This window comes from Teleopsis dalmanni, chromosome 2 (genome assembly GCF_002237135.1).
Source record: "Teleopsis dalmanni isolate 2A chromosome 2, ASM223713v2, whole genome shotgun sequence".
In the NCBI taxonomy this organism is placed as follows: Eukaryota; Metazoa; Arthropoda; class Insecta; order Diptera; family Diopsidae; genus Teleopsis; species Teleopsis dalmanni.
Window position 1 is genome coordinate 28,454,799 of NC_051847.1, and position 22,885 is coordinate 28,477,683.

A 22,885-nucleotide genomic window follows, 5' to 3' on the forward strand; every position below is an offset into this window, starting at 1 on the left:
CATTTGTGTAACATGCGACTCGATGAAGTGTTCGTTTACTGACTCCGAGTCATGCTAAGTATTAATGTTAGTCACATTCAATATTCGAAACCATTTCAAAAAATGCTATTGCTTCTAATATTCTATTCCAATAATTTTTTTGATAGCTTTAATAAAATTTAGTTTTATATGAATAATACAGCGTTATGAAAGTTGCAGTTTAATTGGGTCACCATGTATACTTATAAATAATAAGAAAAGGTTTACAAAATTGCAATTTATTTAAATATTTAATAATAAAAAAATCAAACAACTTTTATATAGAAAATAAAATTAGTTTAAAAATAAAACCCAATTTCCATGTACTCAGAAGAAGCGAATATTTTTGATTAAAAAGGATACAAATGGTGCCTGGCTGTTAAAAATCTTGAAGTAATTGATTTTTTTAAATATACCTGGTTAAGAAACCGTGTTAGAAAATCTAATATCTAATTTAATGATGTTTGTAGCAGTACTAGTAAAGATATAGAAGAAAGAAAGATATCTGCATTATCACTGTCTAATAGTATTGGCAACAACTATTAAGCATACTAGGGTCGCACTATATAAAAGACTCAATATGACTTTAAGATCTTCCATTAAAAATCATTTTAGGCTCTGCTACAGTTTCAAGGTGATTTTTAATCACTTAAAATTTTATATGGTTATACAATGATCCAATGATGCAATTTAGCTGCGTAGGGTTGCTGGTATAATATTACCAATCTAATAAAGAGTTGACATATCGGAATGATATATACGATACCAGTTTTTTTTATGAAAGAAACCAAAGTAAACTATCGCAAAGTTCATATACTCGAAAAAAGCGAATATTTTCGCAAGAAAAAGATGCTGAAATGGTTGGGTTTGCAGCAATCCTGGAGGAATTGATTTTTTATTATATACTTAACTTATCTAAATGGTACCTACGTTCGGATATTTAAAGTGTTGGTTTCGTAACACTTCTAAAAAACAGTTATTTTAATATGAATTTTAAATATCTAAATGGCACAATAGATCTTTTCGGTCTATAGTACTATCCCTTTTTCATAAAAACAAATTTAATTGGTTGCTACGTTCGGATACTAAAAGTGCTGGTTTTGTAACAATTCTGCTAAAATAAATTTTTTAATATAAATTTAACTCACCTCAATGATATCCATATTGCAGTTTTCTGGTGGATGAAACCATAGCATGCTTCATCATCTATGATTATTATTACTAAGGACACGAAGAACTAAGACACTCAGTGTTAGGCAGTGCAATCTATTTTTTCGACATAGCTCATTTAAAAAAAGAAAACTTTGGGGAAGTGTGCTTTTTTTGATAAAATAATAAGCTTTTAATAAGCTTTTCAGTATTTCTCTAATACATAGAATATAAAGTCTTTTTAAGTTCAGAAGCTGTTAAAGCTTTAATTATCTTGTTAAAACATAGAATAATAGCAAAAAAAAATTAAAAAGCTTAGTTGATTTCGATGTATAATTTACCTTAGATAAAACATTGACAAAGGCAAGTAACTGCAAAGTTTTTATTTTTGATAAAAGTTTCTAATTGAAATCTTTCCGGCGTGGTAAATGTGGGGTGTATGGAGTCTGGAGCATTTTGCTTTGTGAGACTGTGGAACTGTGGAACGCATGCGCTGCCTGCCATTTGCAGTTGGTGTTGTTGCGTTCTAGATTGGTCAACTTCAGATTGAATGCTTAACGAAATTATTGCATTACAGCCATGTACCTCAGTTCGGTATTCTTGTTCTTGTTCTTGTTTTTGCATTGCTGTGTAGTGTTGTTGTGTAGTGAGTTTTCCGCTACCACTTGTCGCCGTGTATAAAAGTCACTGTCGCACTGGCTTTTCCTGCATTTATTTAAATGTTACCGTTAACGCCAAATCGTTTCTTGGAAAATTTTCGTTGAACTTTGGCTGAGTTCTGAATATTTTGTGATTTTATCATTTTTAAGGCATTTAAATTTTTCCACAAAAAAAGTTATTAAGTTTAAAGTGTTTGGCTAATAAATATTTTTTATCTAAATTAAATATTAAAATAATTTGTAAATTGTTTAATATGAGATAATTTGTTTAACAAGTGCAATATTTCGAGAATTTTAAAATATTTTGAATTTTCTAAAATAATTTTATGCAAAAACTGTTGAATTGATTACGCACGATTTATGGATTTTATATAGAAAAGATTTTCCTAACAACATTTATGCAGTTTCTATATTTCGCAAAATGCTTTGGGAATAGTGCATAATTGAATTTTTCACTTTAAGGTAATTATACTGAATAATAAATAATGTAATTTAAACTACGTATTTCACACAGTTTCCGAACAGTGCTCCGACGGCATATATTTCAGTGTTTTTTTTATTTAAATTTTATTAAAAATGCAAATAAATCGTGAGAGTTGTCTGATTCTTTTTAAGACTGTGTAAATAATTTTTATTTTATCGCTAATATTTTGTGAGTAGTTTTTTTTTTGTTACAGATTAATTAATAAATTGTTGTGTAATTAGCATAATGATTTCAAATAGTAAAAATATTCAATTGTTATCTACTAAACATTGCTAACTATATAATTCTATAGTTATTATAGAATGTGTTAATAATAGCGTACTTACATTTATAAACATCTGGTCAAATTTAATAAATATGCAATAATTTTATATTTTGCCCATTAATTTAATTATATACATTATGCATTATTTAAATTTTAATATTATGAATTATTTATTTAACTTTAGTATTGTTTACTGAGAAGTTAAAGATAAAGATAAATTCAAATACAGATTACTTTGAATAAAAATCAAAAATAATTATTTTTTATGATTTTATCATTATATTAAATACGGGTTACGAGTCAACCCACCATAATCTATAGTTTTGAGCAATGATATATGCATAAATAATTATAATAAAAAATATTAACTAAACAATTAATATATTTTGTAAATTTAAATATGGATTATTTTGAATAAAAATCAAAAATAATTATTTTTTATGTTTTTATCATAATATTAAATATGAGTTTTGAGTCATCCAACCGTTATCTATATTTTTGAGCATTTTTTTTAATGCTTTAAATGCTTTTATAGGAAAAAACAATGATATATGAATAAATAATTATAATAAAAAATATTAACTAAACAAATAAAATACGAATTTTGTGAATTTAAATATGGGAAAATTAATTATTTTTTATGATTTTATCATAAAATTATATATGGGTTTTCAGCCATCCAAGCATAATCCTTATTTCTAAAAATTTTTTCTTGCAGTCTTTAAAAAATTTTAGAGAAAAAACTATTATATATAAATAAATATTTATAATTAAAAAACTGTTTTTATAACGAAAAGTTCATAGAATACCTGTAAATAACAGAAATATTATTAAAATATCTTCTGATGATATGACAAAGCATCCTGAAATTAGATCTATTAAGGTTAAGAGTTCATCTGTTAAGCGTTCAAGCTTCATAGTCTGTAGCCATTAGTTTGAAAAAAAAATGAAGTTTTAACACAATTTGTTTAAAGACGCATATATTCCTGATGATCTGATGATGTATTAACTAGGTCTATTAAGTTTAAAGCAAGTTTAAGTTATATGATGTATAGCCTATAGTTTGTTTAAGTTAAAGACATGTTTTTCTCCTCACGAGACTCTAGTATTTTTCTTATATTAGAATAAATCTAAACTAATTTTTTATATAAACTTTTAGTTGAATATATTCAAATCTTCCTATTGGCTAATATGTTTCTAACAATTTTGGCATATAAAATGGTTTAAATTTGAATAAAAATCTGACAATATTCAATGCGAATGGAAGTATTAGGTTCTTGGATATAATATTTCCGTGATGTTTGTGTTTAATTATTACATCTTCGTTTAAGTTTCCATAAGTTGTATAAAAAATCGATAGCAATGGCCTAACTTAGTTTAACAGTATTAAGAAAGTCACTGTTAGTAAGTACCCAGTACCTCATCTTATTGTATGATGATCATTTTGATTTGTATGTTTAAGATTTTTTGAGTAACTATAACTAAACATATTATTTTAAATAATTATTATTCTAACGCTATTATGGAAACATAATCCGTCAAGTTAAACCGTCTGATATTTCCTTCCAATGTATATTATTATAATTCATTAAAATACTGTGTCTTTTATATAAACACCTAACCATTTAGATATTACTATAAATAGTATCCGGAGCAATGAATTAGTAGTATTGTTTTGTATTACACTCAGAGAAATAATTTGCTTGATTTAATCAGATTTTAACTAAATTTTAAGTCAAAATATATTTACTCGTCACCATATGTTGGTTTTCAAATTTTCTTTACCACATAAGCTAAAATTTTTTTAACAAAATCATCAGTTTAATTTAACTAATATATGGTAAGTGCATATATTTCTGGGTGTACCACCCAAATTTCGATCCCGATTTGATACCGTAGGTGTTTACATGAACGCTTTTTCTAATAATACTTTTAAGTGTTCTGCAATGGCTTGAAGTCATCGATGTGCAAAATTATTATTATTAATTATTATTATCGATTATTTTCTACACAAACATTGGGACCATTTCACTTCCCCCTGGTTTTAAAGTTAAAATTATCACTTCAAGAAAAGCTTTATGGATTGAATGTGGATATATAATACGGAATGCGGAACATTATATCTTAAACAACCTCAGAAAAATGTACAGAAGATGGGCTTAAGTGCTGTATGAATTAGACACCATCAATAAAAATTTTATTAATATACTATTTAATTTTTTTATTTTATTAATTTTTTAATTATATTACAATTAATATATCAATTATTTTGTGTGAAGTGCCTTTTAAGCTTTGGTGAAATCATAGTTAACTTCGTTCCCCATTTCAGATAAAAATTGTTTACATTATATTAAGTAGAATGTTAACAAATTAATTATAAGTAATATTCATGAGAGTAATAGTTTTATAATTAGAATTATTTTTTTATACTGAAGAATAAATTCTTATTAATATATGTATTTTATTGTTTCTATTAATATTTAATTTTAGTTATACAATAAAACAATCATTCATTTATGTGAGAAATCAAAAAGCAATTTATTAATAACAATTTTTGAAACTATTTTTAGAATGTCGTTAAAATATATTTATGTGTAAAATTATTGTACAGATACTGGAAAATAATATTCTTAATGTAATTTTGCAATTTAATTGTCGGTGCGTAATTATTGGCCTTCATAGTACTCGTATTTCAAAGCAACTACCCGTACTGCCAGTACAAAAATTCAAACACTTCAAATTAAAATTTATGCGAAATTTTCGAATACAAAAAAATTTTAACTATGAACATTTTAATTTATATTTAATTAATAAAATAATTATATATTAATTAAATTAACACCAGTTATGCGGCAGTTATTAAGTGTAAACTTACTTACTAAGCCACTTATATATTGGAAGTTATGTGATTTCTAAAATAATTTCTAAAATGATTTCTAAAATGACTAATACTCTCGAGACAGGCTTAAATTTATTTTTAGTCTAAATTGTCTGATAAAAATTTTTTCATTGAGTAAATCAACTAACATATAAAATATAATATTTATGACTGGGAGTGTTCTTTAGAGATGAGAAATATTTATACAATTTAACTTAATAATTATTTCATTGTAAGTTCTAGTACGAATTTATGCTTGACTACAATAATAATTTCATTATAATAATTATTTTTCATAAGCAGATTTTTTTGAATAGTACTGAACTACAACAACAGAAATTAATTTTATATTATATTAATTAATTAAATTTTTGGGTGACCATACAGCTGTTTCGAGTATTGCCAAATACCCATCATCAGTGGTCTTGGATATAATTCTTGTATTTAATTGTTCGTAAATAATTATTTTGAGACTGCAAGTACCAGAAATCGAACTAGTGTCCTGCCAAATGTGTAGTTAGTAATAAAATTACTAAAAGAAATATTTACAATATTAACTGATATTAATGAAGAGCTAGAAATTCTATTATGACAAGAAATGGTTGATGATATATAAAAATGTCAAAAAATATTTATGTTTTAACATTGACAATGTAATATTCATCTTATATCTAAATATAACAAATACAATAATACAAAATTATTACATTAAAAATATACCATTCTTAGATATATGTTTTTAAGTCTGAATAATTATGCATTATGTAAATGATTGAATTTATATTCAAATTTTCTGTGTAATTTAAGTAGTTCAACAATTTTTAATAGTTAAATAATGTTTAGATTTATTAATAGTGGTTAAAGTCTTAATTTGATACTAAAAAGTGTAGATTCATTCAAGTATCTTGATCTATTTTAAAAAAGTGCAAATTAATGTAAGCATAAATTAATAAATTAAATTTATAAGAAGAAATTTGCGAACAAAAATATAATAATTAATAGGCGTAATTTTATCTTTCAGAGTAGCAAAAAAATAATCGCAAATTACGAAAGAAAACATGTGAGGTAACAACAATGCTCTTAAAATCTTCAGAGTTAGGTTTAACTCGCAAAAAATTTTAAGTCTTAAACTTCAGTGCAGCCAAGTTCAAAAATCAATCTATTGTGAATATTCACTGGAAATGTGTTGTAAAATTCCATTCATTCATTAAAATCATACGACCCTTTTATTTACTAATAAATTTTTAGATATATAAATAAATAAATTAATTTTAATGTATAAGGTAAATATGCTTACCATTGCCCTTCTAATATTCGTTTTGTTTCGTTTTATTTAAATTAATTAATTTTTAATAATAACAATGTTTATATTTCATATTGTACACAACATAAAAAAACAATGTCAATAAAAAAAAGTTGAACATATTTTAAAAGTGATGCCAATTTGTTTCAACCAGACTTAATGCTGTTTTTTACAACTCTGAAAGAAAAAATTACGGCTTATATAAATATTTTTAAATTCAAAATAATTCAAAATAATAATAAGACAAATAAACTATAATATTATTGAATGTTACGTTGATATAAGCGTATAAGTAATTTAAGAGGAGTCTATGACATAGTTTTTGTATAAAATATTCACTGGATTTTATTAATAATTTGTAAAAGAGATAGTATGTTTACGTTGGTTTCAAAATGGATTGTTGCTTCTCCAAATTTATTCCCTGCATCACAAGTTGATAAAAGCTTTAAATTGCAACCTCATACACAGTACTCTCCAGAGCTATCTTACAGTGATTGCTGCTTTTTTGTAGGCATAAGACGATACCCTTCGTAAGATAATTATTCTCGCAACTGAAGCTTATTTTGAGAGCATCGCATTTCAAAAAGGTTATAATACAATTAGAGATGCGATGAATATATCACTATATCACAGGTTGATGAAAGCTTTAAATTGCATCCCCTTACATAGTACTCTCCAGAGCTATCTTACAGTGGTTGCTGCTTTTTTGTAGGCATAAGACGATACTCTTCGTAAGATAATTATTCTCGCAACTGAAGCTTATTTTGAGAGCATCGCATTTCAAAAAGGTTATAATACAATTAGAGATGCAATGAATATATCACTATATCACAGGTTGATGAAAGCTTTAAATTGCATCCCCTTACATAGTACTCTCCAGAGCTATCTTACAGTGGTTGCTGCTTTTTTGTAGGTATAAGACGATACTCTTCGTAAGATAATTATTCTCGCAACTGAAGCTTATTTTGAGAGCATCGCATTTCAAAAAGGTTATAATACAATAGGAGATGCAATGAATACATCACTATATCACAGGTTGATAAAAGCTTTAAATTGTATCCCCTTACATAGTACTCTCCAGAGCTATCTTACAGTGGTTGCTGCTTTTTTGTAGACATAAGACGATACTCTTCGTAAGATAATTATTCTCGCAACTGAAGCTTATTTTGAGAGCATCGCATTTCAAAAAGGTTATAATACAATAAGAGATGCAATGAATATATCACTATATCACAGGTTGATGAAAGCTTTAAATTGCATCCCCTTACATAGTACTCTCCTGAGGTATCTTACAGCGGTTGCTGCTTTTTTGTAGACATAAGGCGATACTCTTCGTAAGATAATTATTCTCGCAACTGAAGCTTATTTTGAGAGCATCGCATTTCAAAAAGGTTATAATACAATTAGAGATGCAATGAATATATCACTATATCACAGGTTGATGAAAGCTTTATATTGTATCCCCTTACATAGTACTCTCCAGAGCTATCTTACAGCGGTTGCTGCTTTTTTGTAGACATAAGACGATACTCTTCGTAAGATAATTATTCTCGCAACTGAAGCTTATTTTGAGAGCATCGCATTTCAAAAAGGTTATAATACAATAAGAGATGCAATGAATACATCACTATATCACAGGTTGATGAAAGCTTTAAATTGTATCCCCTTACATAGTACTCTCCAGAGCTATCTTACAGCGGTTGCTGCTTTTTTGTAGACATAAGACGATACTCTTCGTAAGATATGTTAATTACTCTCGCAACTGAAGCTTATTTCGAGAGCATCGGATTTCAAAAAGGTTATAATATAATTAGAGATGCATTGAAATGGATATATCACTATTTTGAGAAGAGTATGTTTAACAATAATTTCGTATTTCTTAGAAAAAATTTGTTTTTCTTAGATATATTGGATAAAATATCTCAGTATTTTGTGAACTAAGTACATAAATCAATATTTAATTTATTCACATACACCTACATTATAATTTAATGTATTCCACTAATTTAAAATTCAAATTAATTTCAATAACTATAAATTTTAAGATATGTTAAAACGACATTTCTCATTTTATTACAAATTTTATTTAAACAAATTTTATTCAAACAAATTTTATTCCAACAATTTCTCTTAAAACTCGTCAAGCGTTTAGACTGTAATTTTTAGAGATACAGTTGCAAAGTATTGAACTATACGAAACTGGTTTCGTATGATATTAAAAATCCATAAATATAAGCTTCACACAAAATGCATTCAAATAACATAGTTTACAATTATTAATTTAAATAAAATGAAAGACCTTCAATAAAATTCACAAAATTTGGTTGGTGTAAAAGTTCAATAAACGCAACAGGCGGGTTAATATGCAGAGTTTTTTCTTTTTTTTTTGTTGTTATAAAGCAGCAACAGTTGTTGCTGCTGCCCAATTTGTTGCTGATATGTAAAACATTCTATTGTTGTTGCTGACAATCGCTGTGAAGCTGCTGTGATTATTTGTATGATGTTTCGGTTTCATTTGTTGCAGCGAGCGAGCAGCGTTTATCTTAACTAAAGCAGAGTATCTTAGTTCGCATCGTAGTCGAAAACTAATTTCTAAATTAGTTGAATTTTGATTGAAGAACACAAAACATGTATTGAAGCGCTGTGAGTTCTAGAAAATATTTTAATATAACTGAGTGGCAGTCAATACAAACAAAATATCTGTTGCATTGCAGCAGCATAAACGGTGCATCGGTTAATGTAGGTCCTCTGCCCGAGTTGGTTAAAAACGTAAAATTACTGATGTGGAAATTGTGGTGGCAGGACTTTGTTTTGCCTCAAGCTTAGTCCTTTCTGAATTGTGTTTTTTTTACTATCAAATTTTTATCAATATTGTTTAACAATATTTCAATAAATGTGAAAAATTTGTTTTGGTTTTCGCTTCAAAGTAACATAATTCGGTTGTACGGTAATCTGTGTTTATTGAAGTTCAACAAAGTGCAAATCAAAATAAAAACTGTTTAAAATTTACTTAAAATCAAAAAAAATATTAAACTTTTATTATTTATTATAATTTTACTCATAACATTCCAAATGGCAAATACAAGGTATTCCAGTGTAAATACTAAAACAGGTAAAGATATAACATCTTATGCATTTTTGTTAATAATATTTGTTTTCTTTAACACATCGAACGACTGACTGATTTGCATTTGTTGGAAATCATTGCAGATTTGTTTACAGAAATATAGTACATAATAATAGTTAAAAAAATTAGTAATGATTTCATTAGAAAACTATTCAGTATTAAGGAAATCAATTAGACTTCTAGAAATCTTAGTAAATATTTGATATTGTATGTTACAATGTCATATATCTCTATTAAAATAGAGAACTTAATGTAGGCACTTAAGTGCCATTAAACATTAAACTTAATAATGTTAATTTCTTTTGAAATAGAAAGACAACAACAAAAATTTTACTTAATTTATTGAAGTTTGGTTAACCTTACAACGCTGTTGACAATATCTATAACAGCTTTGTATGATCAGTCAAACTTCAATAAATTAATTTAAATTTTTGTTGTTGTCTAAGATGCTGCTGCTCAGTTTAAGGTATACCTATACAGATAATGTGTTTAAACGTTTCAACATCGATTTAACAAATGCGATAAATACTAGTGTCTGAATGGTCCGTTTTCTTAAGACTTACCTCAGCGTATAGTCCCTTGTCAGACACGTAGTAAGAATTTTGGTATTCTCTCTGCTAAGTATAAGAAGTGTAGGAGTATGAAAAAGTAGTCTATACTATGTAAATTATCCATTTTGTTCAAAAATCAATCGAAAAGTTTAATTTCCTCTATCAATGAGTTTGATGCCTCATTTTTTATAAATATTATTGTCATTATTGTGATTAATTTGATTAATCACGATTAATATTAATTCTATTATGTTTTGGTGTATATATCGTATTGCTATAGCAAAAGACTTCCAACCAAATTTTCGCTATTTCATTTGTCCTGGTTTATGTCTGCATCACCTGAAAAGTAATTTTAGATTTTTCAAGACACCTTAAAGCCTTCATCAATAGATATCTCACTATTTTACTTTTGTTTTTTTAACAAACTTTGACTTAATGAAGAACAATAAACCTAATTAATAATGTTATTGAAACAAGAAAAGAGATGTAGAAGTGGATCAGTTACTAGTTAAGGAAATATGATGACAACAGACTAAACAGGTGGTGCAGTGCAATCAACAAGCAGATAGTAGTGTCCAACAACTTGATCTAACTCAGATACTCACTGGTTATTGGAGGTTAGGAAATCATGCCATTGGATTTAATTTCCTTTCAATTGTACCTGTCGCAGAAAGTGCCCCTCATGTGCTTTGTTGCACTGTAAGGCTCTGCTTTACTACGCTACGGGTCTTCTTTTTCGAGGATGTTAGTCAACTGCAAGACCTTTCTTCAAAAAGCATTTTAAGTTTTGTCGAAAGCATAAGGTGGGTTTAAGACTCTCTACCGTTTTCTCTTATACGGTAACGCAATAGGCCTAAGTGGATCCCTTTGGATCGTCGGTAAATTTCAACCTAACCTAACTCAGGTAAACTTCGAGTGCTAATCTAAATTGTGATTGCTGGTGAAGACGTATCGGTGACGTCCCATGCTCTAAATTGGAGTTGAAAAAAATAGATATAAAATATATATATATAGAGATATATATATTAATTGACCATTTCACTGAATTTCTTAAATTAAAAACCACCTTAATTGATTTTATTAAAGACTCAATATTTCCAAAATTCGAACACATAGAAATAATACATAATAATTAGAATTAAGGTTTATTTACTTATGGCAATTTTAATGAAAAATAAATTATTATAGCACCTATACAGTATAATTAATTGACATTTGTTTGAGACAGAATCGTATAATTATATAAGAACGTAATTACATTAAGCAATTATTAACTATCTTTTACTGCAGTTGCAATTATAATTCCGTTTTGCTTTAATTAAATTCATAATATTAATCATGTCCTTTCAATTAATGACTGTTTAAGCGTTGCTTGAATTTGAAAATATTGAATATTTGATTCAATAAACTTTGTGTTGTCAATTAAAAATTATTTTTACTTAATATTTAATTAGCTTGAAATATTTATTTGACCTTAAGTTTTGGCTTTCACTTAAGCGTGTAGTTTTTTAAAAGACTTCAAGGTTACAATTCTTCAGTACTATTTAATACTTTACTAATTAAAAAGGTACTTTTTAATGTAACTTTCAATAAAATATATAAATATTAAATTGTTTTCGTAGTAAAAAGTGTTACAAATTAATTATGCAATAAATTGTATAAAATACTTATGAAATATCAGTTAAAGTATCTTATAAAATTCCAATCAAATTGAAATCTTACACATTATACACATATCCATATTATTCGAGGTAGTCGCAAGAAACATATTATATATTCGTTCCAACAATAATACTTAAACATCTATAAGTATAGATAAAAACAACGGACTCGGAGAGCATAATAGACCTTATAGGTCGCAACATACCATTGTGGTTGATAATAATAATAATAATTAGAAGACAGGTAGGCATGTAGGCTAAAGAGAAAGCTTAAACGCACTTCTCATGAATCGAGGGATTTCATAACAAATGTCTCTTCATTATTGATGCGTCATGAATAGTTTGTATAGTAAACATAAGTATAAGCTATAAGTAGGCAACCGCAGAAAGCTTTGGATATCTTTTTACACTATAATGTTCGACGTGCATAATTTTAAGTATATTGTGAATTTCCATCAAGATTTTAATTAAATCTCAAGTAAAAATATTTTTACTTGAGGCATCATGTTGGCCCAATGAGCTAAAAATTTTTCAACAAAATGCTCAGGTCAATTTAAAAAGTATGTGGTTACAGTATATTTTCCTCAGTGTGTGCGCTATAACGTTGCTGGCGATTTCTTTCGGTCTACTGATAACACGTCTAGTAGTTAACAACACTAGTGAAAATCTAGCGCCTTTATAAATATTGTTTCCAAACCTTCTTTGGGCGATCGTGATGTCGTTTTAACATTAAAAACCCTTTTTAGATTTTTGCCACCATCATTCAAACCACATGGGCATTCCATTGAACAATTTGTGCTTTGATAAATCTGACAGAGCCTTCCTTTTAGCATTAAAAGTTAATATAGGATTTCTTCCAAGCTCTATATTGATAATGTTGAAGTCTTTGTGCTTTAATGAATTTTATAGAGTTCTAGATTTGCAGTAAGTCGGCGATTTTTGGTTGGCGATTATTTCGCATGAAAGTTTATTCATTTGTAACGAGCTATAGTTTAAGCAAAACATTACTACGATTATTAACATCTAAAAGCGTATGAATAAGCTCGACTGACATTTTCTGAAGATTTACAGTAAAGTTATGTATTCTATTAAGTGATTATCTATTAGCTAATTTAAGAAAGAGATGGAAATGAAAAAAATGTGCACTGTATAGAAATCGGTATAGAAAAAGTAGTGTAAACAGGAAACTATATTATCTATATTTGTATATAAATAGTGATTGCTTTGAGATATATACAATTTTCTTTATTATATCTCTTAGTTTTTTGCCAAAGTGCAGGAACTAAAAAGTATTGGAATAAAAAAGTTTTTACTATTATTAAATAGTAAAAATATTAATAATAAATATATTAATTAATAAAAAAATATTTGAAAAAGCACTTATTAAATTAATAATACTTAATAACATAAATATAAATTATCATTCTTTAAGTATGCACTTTAATTGGGAAAAACCTATGAACGCAATTGAACGTATACACTCTGTTCGATAGTTATCAATCTAATTTACATGTTATTAAAAACAAAAAATTAAAAAAATCTTTTATTATAAGATTCCACAACTTTAATATATAAATTATGCTAATATTCCAATTTGAAATACATTGTGACGTCAATTGTTTATTTTCATTAAAATTGTAATAATTATCATATCAAATCGTATGTATGGGACTTTCAGTAAATTATCTAATTTGAAACGTTTTTAAATTTATTTAAACATTAATATATTACCACCTAGATCTGACCAATTGGAAAGATGAAAAAAAAAAATCTGTTAAAAAAAACAATAACATTTTGATGGGCTTTTGAAGTCATTTACATGCTGACATTATTGTTTTTATTTTTAAATTGAATACAGAACAATCAAAGTTGTCAACGCAAATTCCCAACACTTCCACAGAACAAAAGATATTTTCAATGGAGAAAAACTGCTGCCCAATAGATTTTTTTTTAATCGGATGAGAAACCGTTGGAGGCCAACCGTAAGGTGTCGATGGTCAAGTGTATTATATACATTGTTAAATGTCAACTGGTCAGCAGTTGTTTATTATCTATTTTTGATTTTTATTTCGGGTTATTTTTGAAAAGGGTATTACGCATTGTTTTATAGGGCAACTCGCTCAAGTACTTCTCTGTGGAAGTAGAACTGTTGCTTTTGTTTATACAAAATGTTTAAAAATTTATAGTTGCGCTATATATGTTACATATTTATATATATCTTTTTCGTTCATATTCCATAAACATTTTGCATAGTTGTAAATTAATTTAAACACGTTTCTACTAAAAAAGTACATGAGTAATTTAATTTTAGCTTCCAACCAAAGATTATTTTTATCAGAAGCTCAAGCGCTTCCAGAAATGTACTCATCATTTAATGTTTTAATTACCGACCGTTTATCTGCCAGTGCTTGGACGATGATTTATTGTTGAGTGAAGTGCATATTGACTTGATAACTCATTGTGGTTAGGTTTGTTTAATAATTCAAAGTTATTCAAGCTACGCTTAATTTAAAGTAATTAAACAATTAGCATTTTGGTTTTTCTCATCAAGTGGATTAGTGTAGCAGAGAAGTATCTGAAAGTATTCCATGAATTCGAAATAATTTCAGATGAGATAGACTTCTATAAAAATAAAACTGTTTTTGAGATTTGCATAATTTTTATGGTTATTAATCATTTAAAGTAAAAGTCAATATAGTATATCCATATATATAAATTATACTCATATCTAAAAGGCAGAACTTCCAAGATACATATAATATGTAATAAAAATAATTAAGGAAATATATAAAAATTGATTAAATAAAAACAAACATAATTAATTTTATGGCATAATTAATTTTTTTAAATTAAAATGCGGTATTTAAATGCACGACAAAACCGCATTAGTAGACTATCTTGAATGCTTTTTGTCTTTTTTTATATCTTAATTAGATATCGTACTAGCTTGTTATTTATATGTATGGTGAAGAAAATATTTATTATTATTTTTAATGACTTCAGAATATAATTTAAGGCATATATATTTCTTCTCGATGAGTAGGGTATATCAATGGATAATATATCAATTCGATACCATTGATATTAAAGTACATTAAATGAATTTAAATTTAAACTTGAAAACTCTATTACTTGCCAGTTAATTAGTAATATAGCCAAGAGTAAGCCTTGGATTCTCTGTACAGTTTCAAACTGTCTGTATAGGATGACATCGGACTAACTGAATCCGTGCATAGACTTTGAAAGAAATTTTCAGACAATACTCCCTTCTAGAAATGAATGGAAAAGGAAAAATTTCGAAGCAAAATACGATATCTCAATATACTTTTTTGATAGTTTATCAGAACACTGTTCATCAGTGATGACGAAAGACCTATTAAATTACCTAAATTCGGCGGGATGGATTTAGTCTCTACTATTCTATAAACGGCAAAAAATTGTTAATTTAGGTAGATGAAAGGTATCTAATGGCCTGCCACTGCAATCAACCAACCAACCAACTAAGCTCAGGCCTCAGGCGTCAGGATAATATTTTATTGTTTATAAAGATATACTTTTAGCTTTAACATATCATATCCCATACATTTATATATACTATTTTTTCAAAATTAAGTATACAATAATTTTTATTGAAATAATTATTATGTTCCAAATATATCATTTTTAGCCAAAATAATAATTTGTAGTGCTACAAAAGAAATAATGAATTTCAGATAAATTTATAAATGAATTAAATACTCGATACTTAATAATTTTTGTAATTTTATACAAAATTTTTTGTTTAATTTAAAAGTTTTTCTGATAAAAAACTTATACAGTTCAGATATATTCCAATACAATTTAGTTTTAATATTATATTATTTATGCTAATAATAGTAAATATATAAAGGATGGAGCCCTGAAATTATTTGCGAAAACTGACAGATTTACTAACACCGCGTTATCAAATTTCAGAATGGTTACAGGCTCCTCGGGGAAGTATGCAGATCTCAGGTCAATTATTGCTTAGTCTGATGAAGTGATAAACAATAAACCAGTCAAGGCGTAAAGAGTAAAAGTGGTTAATTGCACTGGCTCAAATAGCTTCAACATAAACAAAATAGTAAATAATAATATATTATTACCAATTGCTTTAAAACTTTAAAGATTTCTACAACCAATAATCTCTAGCGTTTTTAACATAATACTATTTAATTATTACATCCACAGGTAGCATCAGTTGTAATTAAAATGTTGAGTGAACCTAGGAATTATTATAAACACTTAATTGCATAGATATCATAATGGATAACATAATAAATTTTTTATTTATTGACAAGTAATTTTTCTTTAAAAACCATTAAAATACGAAATAATATAAATTTATTGCAATTAATCCCACAATCCGCGTTAAACAGTGAAGCCAACATGGAGATCATAAGAATGCATATTTTATTTTCGGTAGCTTCCTGCTTAAGTTACAATAGTTTTATCTAGTTTATCTAGAATATGTTAAATAAAAATTATGTTGTTATTTTGTTGATTTTGAAATCAGAACAATATCCATTAACATGGCCATAGACAAAACTAACATATAACAAAACCATGGTGTCAATCAGTTCAACAATACGGGTTACGATTGCATATATGTGTTTAAACGATTTTATATAAATATGTAGGTTTTATAAAAATTAATATCATTATTATTGACATATTCAAAAAGTTTAATTACAAAAGATTTCTAACTATTCCTCTTAGTTCACTGAAAGATTTGCTTGAATTGGTTTTCCTTCTCCATGTAGTCTTTGTTCGACCTCGATTTTCTTTGTCGATACTATTCTACTGAGGCAAGTGCGATTTCGTTGATAGATTTGCGTAGAGTGTGGTCCAACCAGCCATATTTTTTTTCAAAGATTTGTTTATAAATTGGCTGTTGTTCTGCTATATCCTGAAGTGGACTTTCTAGAAGACTACAAAATTTTTCTTTATCTTCATAGTCCGCTTCTCTGTTGGGTGTAGTATTGAACGACGGTCACATTTCCATATTTCGCTTTTAGGCGGGCTATTATAATTCTTTCTGACATACATAATCTTTCATGACATAAGGGATTCTTTTGTAGTTTTGTTTAGATAAATGCCAACATCTTTCATATGGAGGTCATTTTCGCTAGGCAAACCAAAGCACAAGAACTTATAACTTTTGTTGTTAGAGACTTCACCATTGCCATTTTATCTTAGTTCACTAACACCTAGGAGATTGTTTTGAGTATCTCGCATTCAGCTAAGCGTTGAGAAACTTTTCCAGCTTGTGTAACGTACATACGTTTCATTGTCCAAATTGTGTTCTTTAAGCATTGCGTATAGTTGCCATCGTATTATCGTTACGTTCTAAGACCATTCTTCTTGTGAGAACTTGAATTCATACAGTTTTAGTTGTAATGATGGATTAGAATAGAGCACCCTAGGTCGATGGCAGTACCGTCGCCTTCATTTCACTATACAGTACGACCTAATTTTTATTATTGATTGTGTCGACATCTACAAATTGGGAACAAATACAATCAATGGTCTTATGGAAAATATTACCAATTGAAATGATTTTGGGTTGTGCCTGTTTATTTCGAAATTTCAGTCCTTGACTTGAAGAATTGATATTCATTATCCCATTGCCAATTTCGAGCAATTGAGTTTAAAATTGAATGCCCCTCACTCGTTGTATTTTTATATTTTTCTCACAACTCTTGTAGGTTTGTTGGACGATTTGATATGGATTTAAAATCAGTATAGTATCTGGCAGGTTCAAATTTTATTGCATTGCATTTATTTTGTCTATGAGCTGTACACAGCTGTACAGAACATGCAAACATAGTTAGCAGCTAAAATGGTAGGATAAGTTGCAACAGTTTCGTCACTTTTCCAGGTTTACATATATACCGAATACAAATTATTTTGTTAATTTTCAAAATCTTTAATTTAGAATTTAGAATTTATTTCTCTAAATAAGCACTTCTGACTTTTTCGTCACATCAGCGCAACCCATCACAACGAAACATATCTATGAACATGGTAATAGATAAAACTAACATATAACTAAATCATGGTGTCAATCAGTACATCGCAACGGGTTACGATTGCATATATGTGTAAAAACTATTTTATATAAATATATAAGTTCTATAAAAATGGTATCTGTTAGATTATAAAAATTTTACATATAACAGAGAAACCTACACCGGAAGACTCGTCTAATACTTGTAATCATATGTAAATTTTATCATTATCATATTATTATACATTCAAATTATGGTATATGTACTTTGAGTCTAACAATTATTATAAGAACTTAATCACATAATTGCGCAACATAAAAAACTTGTTTAATTATCGACAAGTAATTTTTCTTTAAAAACTAAGAAAATACGAAACAATATAAGTCTATTGGATTGCTGATTTGCAGTCAATCCCGCAATCTGCGTGAAATAGTACTGTCAACATGGAGTTAATAAGAATCCTTGCATACTTTATTTTCGGAAGTTTCCTGCTCATATACTTGGCATTGAAGAGAAACAACTCCTATTTTAGTAAACGTGGCATATTGCATGACAAACCAGAACTATTTTATGGCAATGTCAAGGAGTTTACGTGATCCAAAACATTATATCAAATTATTCGCGAATATTATATGAAATATAAAGGAAGTGGAAGATTCGTTGGATTCTATTTGTATATGCGAAAAGCGGTGATGTTATTAGATCTCGATTTAATTCAAGACATATGCGTTAAGGATTTTGGAAATTTCACTGATCGAGGATATTATTATAATAAAAAAGATGATCCAATTTCTGCACATTTACTTCAGCTAGATGGCAACCATTGGAAAACAATGCGGGGGAAGTTAACTCCAGCTTTTACATCTGGAAAAATTAAATTCATGCTCACTACAGTAGTCAACATCGCTGATGAGTTAGTCAATGTTTTGGAAGAAACGTTAAGTTCAACAAATATGGATGATGGGGTTCATTGTGATAATCTTATGGTACGGTACACAACCGATGTTATTGGAAGTGTTGCATTCGGTTTAAAATGTAACAGTTTAAAGGAACCAAATTGCGAATTTAGAGAAATTGGTGAAAAACTTTGCTATTATAGGTACAGTATGCCTATTGTGTCATTAATGAATTTATTTCCAAATTTGTTTCGAAAACTAGGATTTAAAATTATTATTGAAGAAGTTTCTCAATTCTTTTTTCGAGTTGTTCGTGAAGCTGTGGATTATCGAGATCGAACTGGTGAACAACGGAAAGATTATCTTAACATTCTCATGGAGTTAAGAAAACTAAATACAGCAGATAATTTAACAATGGATGAAATAACTGCACAAGCATTTGTATTCTTTGTAGGAGGTTTTGAAACAAGTGCTAGTGTACTTAGTTTTTGCTTATATGAATTGGCATTAAATCAAAACATACAGGAGAAGGCCAGAAGAGAAATAAATGAAATCATTGCTCAGCATGATGGAAAGCCAACCTATGAAGCAGTAAAGGAAATGAAATATCTACTTCAAGTTATGTATGGTGAGTTGTTAGGTGTGACAGATGTAATAAACAAAATATCATAAGACAATTTTTTTCTGTTTGCTATTAGAAACTATTCGTATGTATTCAGTAGTTCCGGGTCTTGTCCGCAAAACCGCAGAAGACTATATTGTATCTAATACAAATTATGTTATTGAAAAAGGAACTACTGTGATTATACCATTGGATGCCATACACTATGATCCAGATATATATCCAAATCCTGAACAATTTGATCCAGAACGATTTACAAAGACAGAAGTCGAAAATCGTCATCCAATGGCGTGGTTGGGGTTTGGCAGAGGACCTCGAGCATGCATTGGTTCCAGATTTGCTGAATTTCAGGTCCTGATTGGATTATCTTCATTACTTAAAAATTTTCGATTTTCTCCCACAAAAAGGACACAGATACCAATACAATTTATAAAGAATAAAATATTTCGTGGCGCTGAAAAGGGAGTTTATTTAAAAGTGGAGAAATTATGAATAATATTTTAAATATCGATAACATTTCTTTTTAAAAGTTGTTGAAGTATATGAAATTAAGAATATATTTTTAAAAATAATTGTTATACACATCAATAAATGGTATTTAAGTAATTTTAAAACATAAGTTGTTTTTTAATTAGTTTGTAGTATTTAGACTTCATGGAGTGTAACTAGGTATTACAATAGAAAAAAACTTATTCAGTAGACTTGCTTATGGAAGGAGTTTTTCGTTTTATATCAATTATTTGTCATTACAGGTAGTTAATTGAATATTTGAAAAGAAAAACTCTTCATTAGACAGAGGTTCATTACTGACCACATTATATATTTATATGAAATTGCTTAAGGTAACCGATTGGTGGATTTAAGATACATAATTATATTTTATTATCCCAATTATCATCACTTTGTTTTAATTAAAATTGTTTTTTATTATCTATTATCTTCTTTCTATATTATATTTTATTTATTTACGAATGCTTTGTTTCTTTTTCATGTGTCTATTTTTTTTGTTCTAGACATATGGTATATTGATCAAAGTTAAATCAGTAATTTGTTGTACAAGTGGAAACTATCGATTGTACTATTGAAAACATTTTACCAAAGAACTATATTTGTATATATTTGTAATGTATAGCTGTTATACATTAGTGTATGAAATTTATGTTTTTAATAGTAACATTGTTTACTAACCTGGTAGATGAAATAATTGAGAATATATTGTCGCGAATGGATTTGAAAGTAAGACAATTAATAAATGTCCATCTATGGATGGTTGGCTATTACAAAAGATCGCCAAGTGAAAGGTGCTCATGAGACTGTTTTATATATCCAATACGTAATGAATTTTTGATGAGTGCATGATTGCAGGTAAATTTGTTTTTATCTACTGGTATTTATGGACTTGTAGCGATGGTTGTTAATAATATAATTGTTAAAAACTATTAATGTGTCTTTTTTTTGGGGTAAATCAGGTAGAAGGAATATGAGAGAATGAACAACGGCAAATGGGTTGAAATCAATACAATTTATAACAATCTACAAAATTTTCATTCAATACAAATGATCACATTTTGTTTATATTGATGCATATATAAAAATTATATACGCCTATACATTACTTAATCAAATGCAAATTTTAAAAGCAATGTTTATGCTTCTTTTCATATAAATATAAAAAAATTTCGATGATACATTAGTAGACGATCTATCTTACGGGGGTGTATAAAAGCTCTATTCTTACTATACCTATACCCATATTTAAAAGTTATACTTCTGTAATAATGTGTGTACTTTACAACATTGTATGATTTGAGCCCACGTTCGATTTTGAGCTTCGGACTAGTTTGATGTCGGGGTGCAAAACGGTGCAATAGAGAAAAATGAAATATAAAAACATTGATTTAGATAATGTAAAGATTGTATATTTAGTTTCGCCTATTTTTAAGTCTCTACGTTTTCTAAAATAAATATTGCGGCTTTGCAATACTTAAGCGTGCTTCATGTATATATATATATATATATATATATATATGTAAATTTAACATATTCTCCTTTAAATTTGTTTTTGGTTACCGTTACCTTGATGATATTGCTGGTCACCTTCTTGAATACTAATTTGGTTGTATTACAGAATGTTTGTGTGTCTTGACTACGTAGTCAATATCACAATATAATGATTGGTGATACAATTATTAAGACGCAAAATAAGGTGCGATAGTTCTGGTACATCCAACGAATTCAAGAACTCGGTGTAAAAATTCAAACTTCATTTTCGTCGATTACGGTATCTATGGAGTTAAATGAAATCATTTTACTATCCAGCATATCATGAATTTTATTAAATACTGTATCGACATCAGCATATTTGGTAACAAATATAATCAATGATCTTTTGAATGATCTTTTTCTGTTTTTTGGATTGAGTGTGATATCAAAAATTATTTGGATATTTCAGTGCCTGCCTAGAAGAGTGGATATGCGTTGAGTCCCGTAGGAACGTCATTTGAAATTTGCACTCTCTTATTTGTGGTCAATTTAAATTTCTACACTCTGTATCATTTTAAAGTTAATTTTAAACATACACTTATTTTGACTGCACATTTTAACTGGGGCACAACTCGTAATGTTTGTCTGAATTCGCCTAGGAGGAATATCAAAGCACCACAAAACAGTCTGTCGTTTCTTGATATGGCGTCCAGAACTTTCAAGAACTTAAGCAATAACGGTATATTGTATAATGTTAGACATTACATTTTCATTAGTATGAATGCTTGAAGGCAATTTCAATAATTCGGTGTATTTGTTTGTAAATCAGAATATTCTTGTGTAGTTTTTAAAGAATATTTTCGCAAATGAATAGTACATTAATCTTATCCTCAAGGCTTTAAGTTTGAGTTATGTACACTGTACAGGGTTTGGCAACCGTCATATAGAATCAGTCACCAGCGATGCACGTAATGAAGCCTCTGATATGGCAATCGAGTGTTGACGATGATTAAGAATCATGCTTAACTTATATGGGTCATTCTTTACAAACCGTAAACGGATAAACGGATTTTGGCAAAAAATGATCTCATGATCTCCGATTTGGCTGAAATTTTTTTATGAGCTCCTTTTATAATATAAAAAGAAAAAGATTAGATGAAAACAAAAATACATGTAAACGTAATGATGATGGGGAAAAAACAGCTCTTTCTGAACATTCTCATTCTAGTGGATATTATTTAAACTTTGATGAAGTAATAA

The 22,885-nt window shown here is 27.9% G+C and overlaps 1 protein-coding gene across 1 annotated transcript; it reads left to right on the forward strand.

Annotated features, from left to right (window-relative positions):
- Positions 1-18,526: 18,526 nt before the first annotated feature.
- On the forward strand, positions 18,527-20,174 carry LOC119681769 (probable cytochrome P450 6a18). The gene is made up of 2 exons (XM_038095047.1): positions 18,527-19,648; positions 19,719-20,174. The coding sequence occupies exons 1-2, from the start codon at positions 18,757-18,759 to the stop codon at positions 20,132-20,134; spliced, it is 1,308 nt and encodes a 435-aa protein (XP_037950975.1). The 5' UTR covers positions 18,527-18,756; the 3' UTR covers positions 20,135-20,174.
- The last annotated feature ends 2,711 nt before the right edge of the window (positions 20,175-22,885 follow it).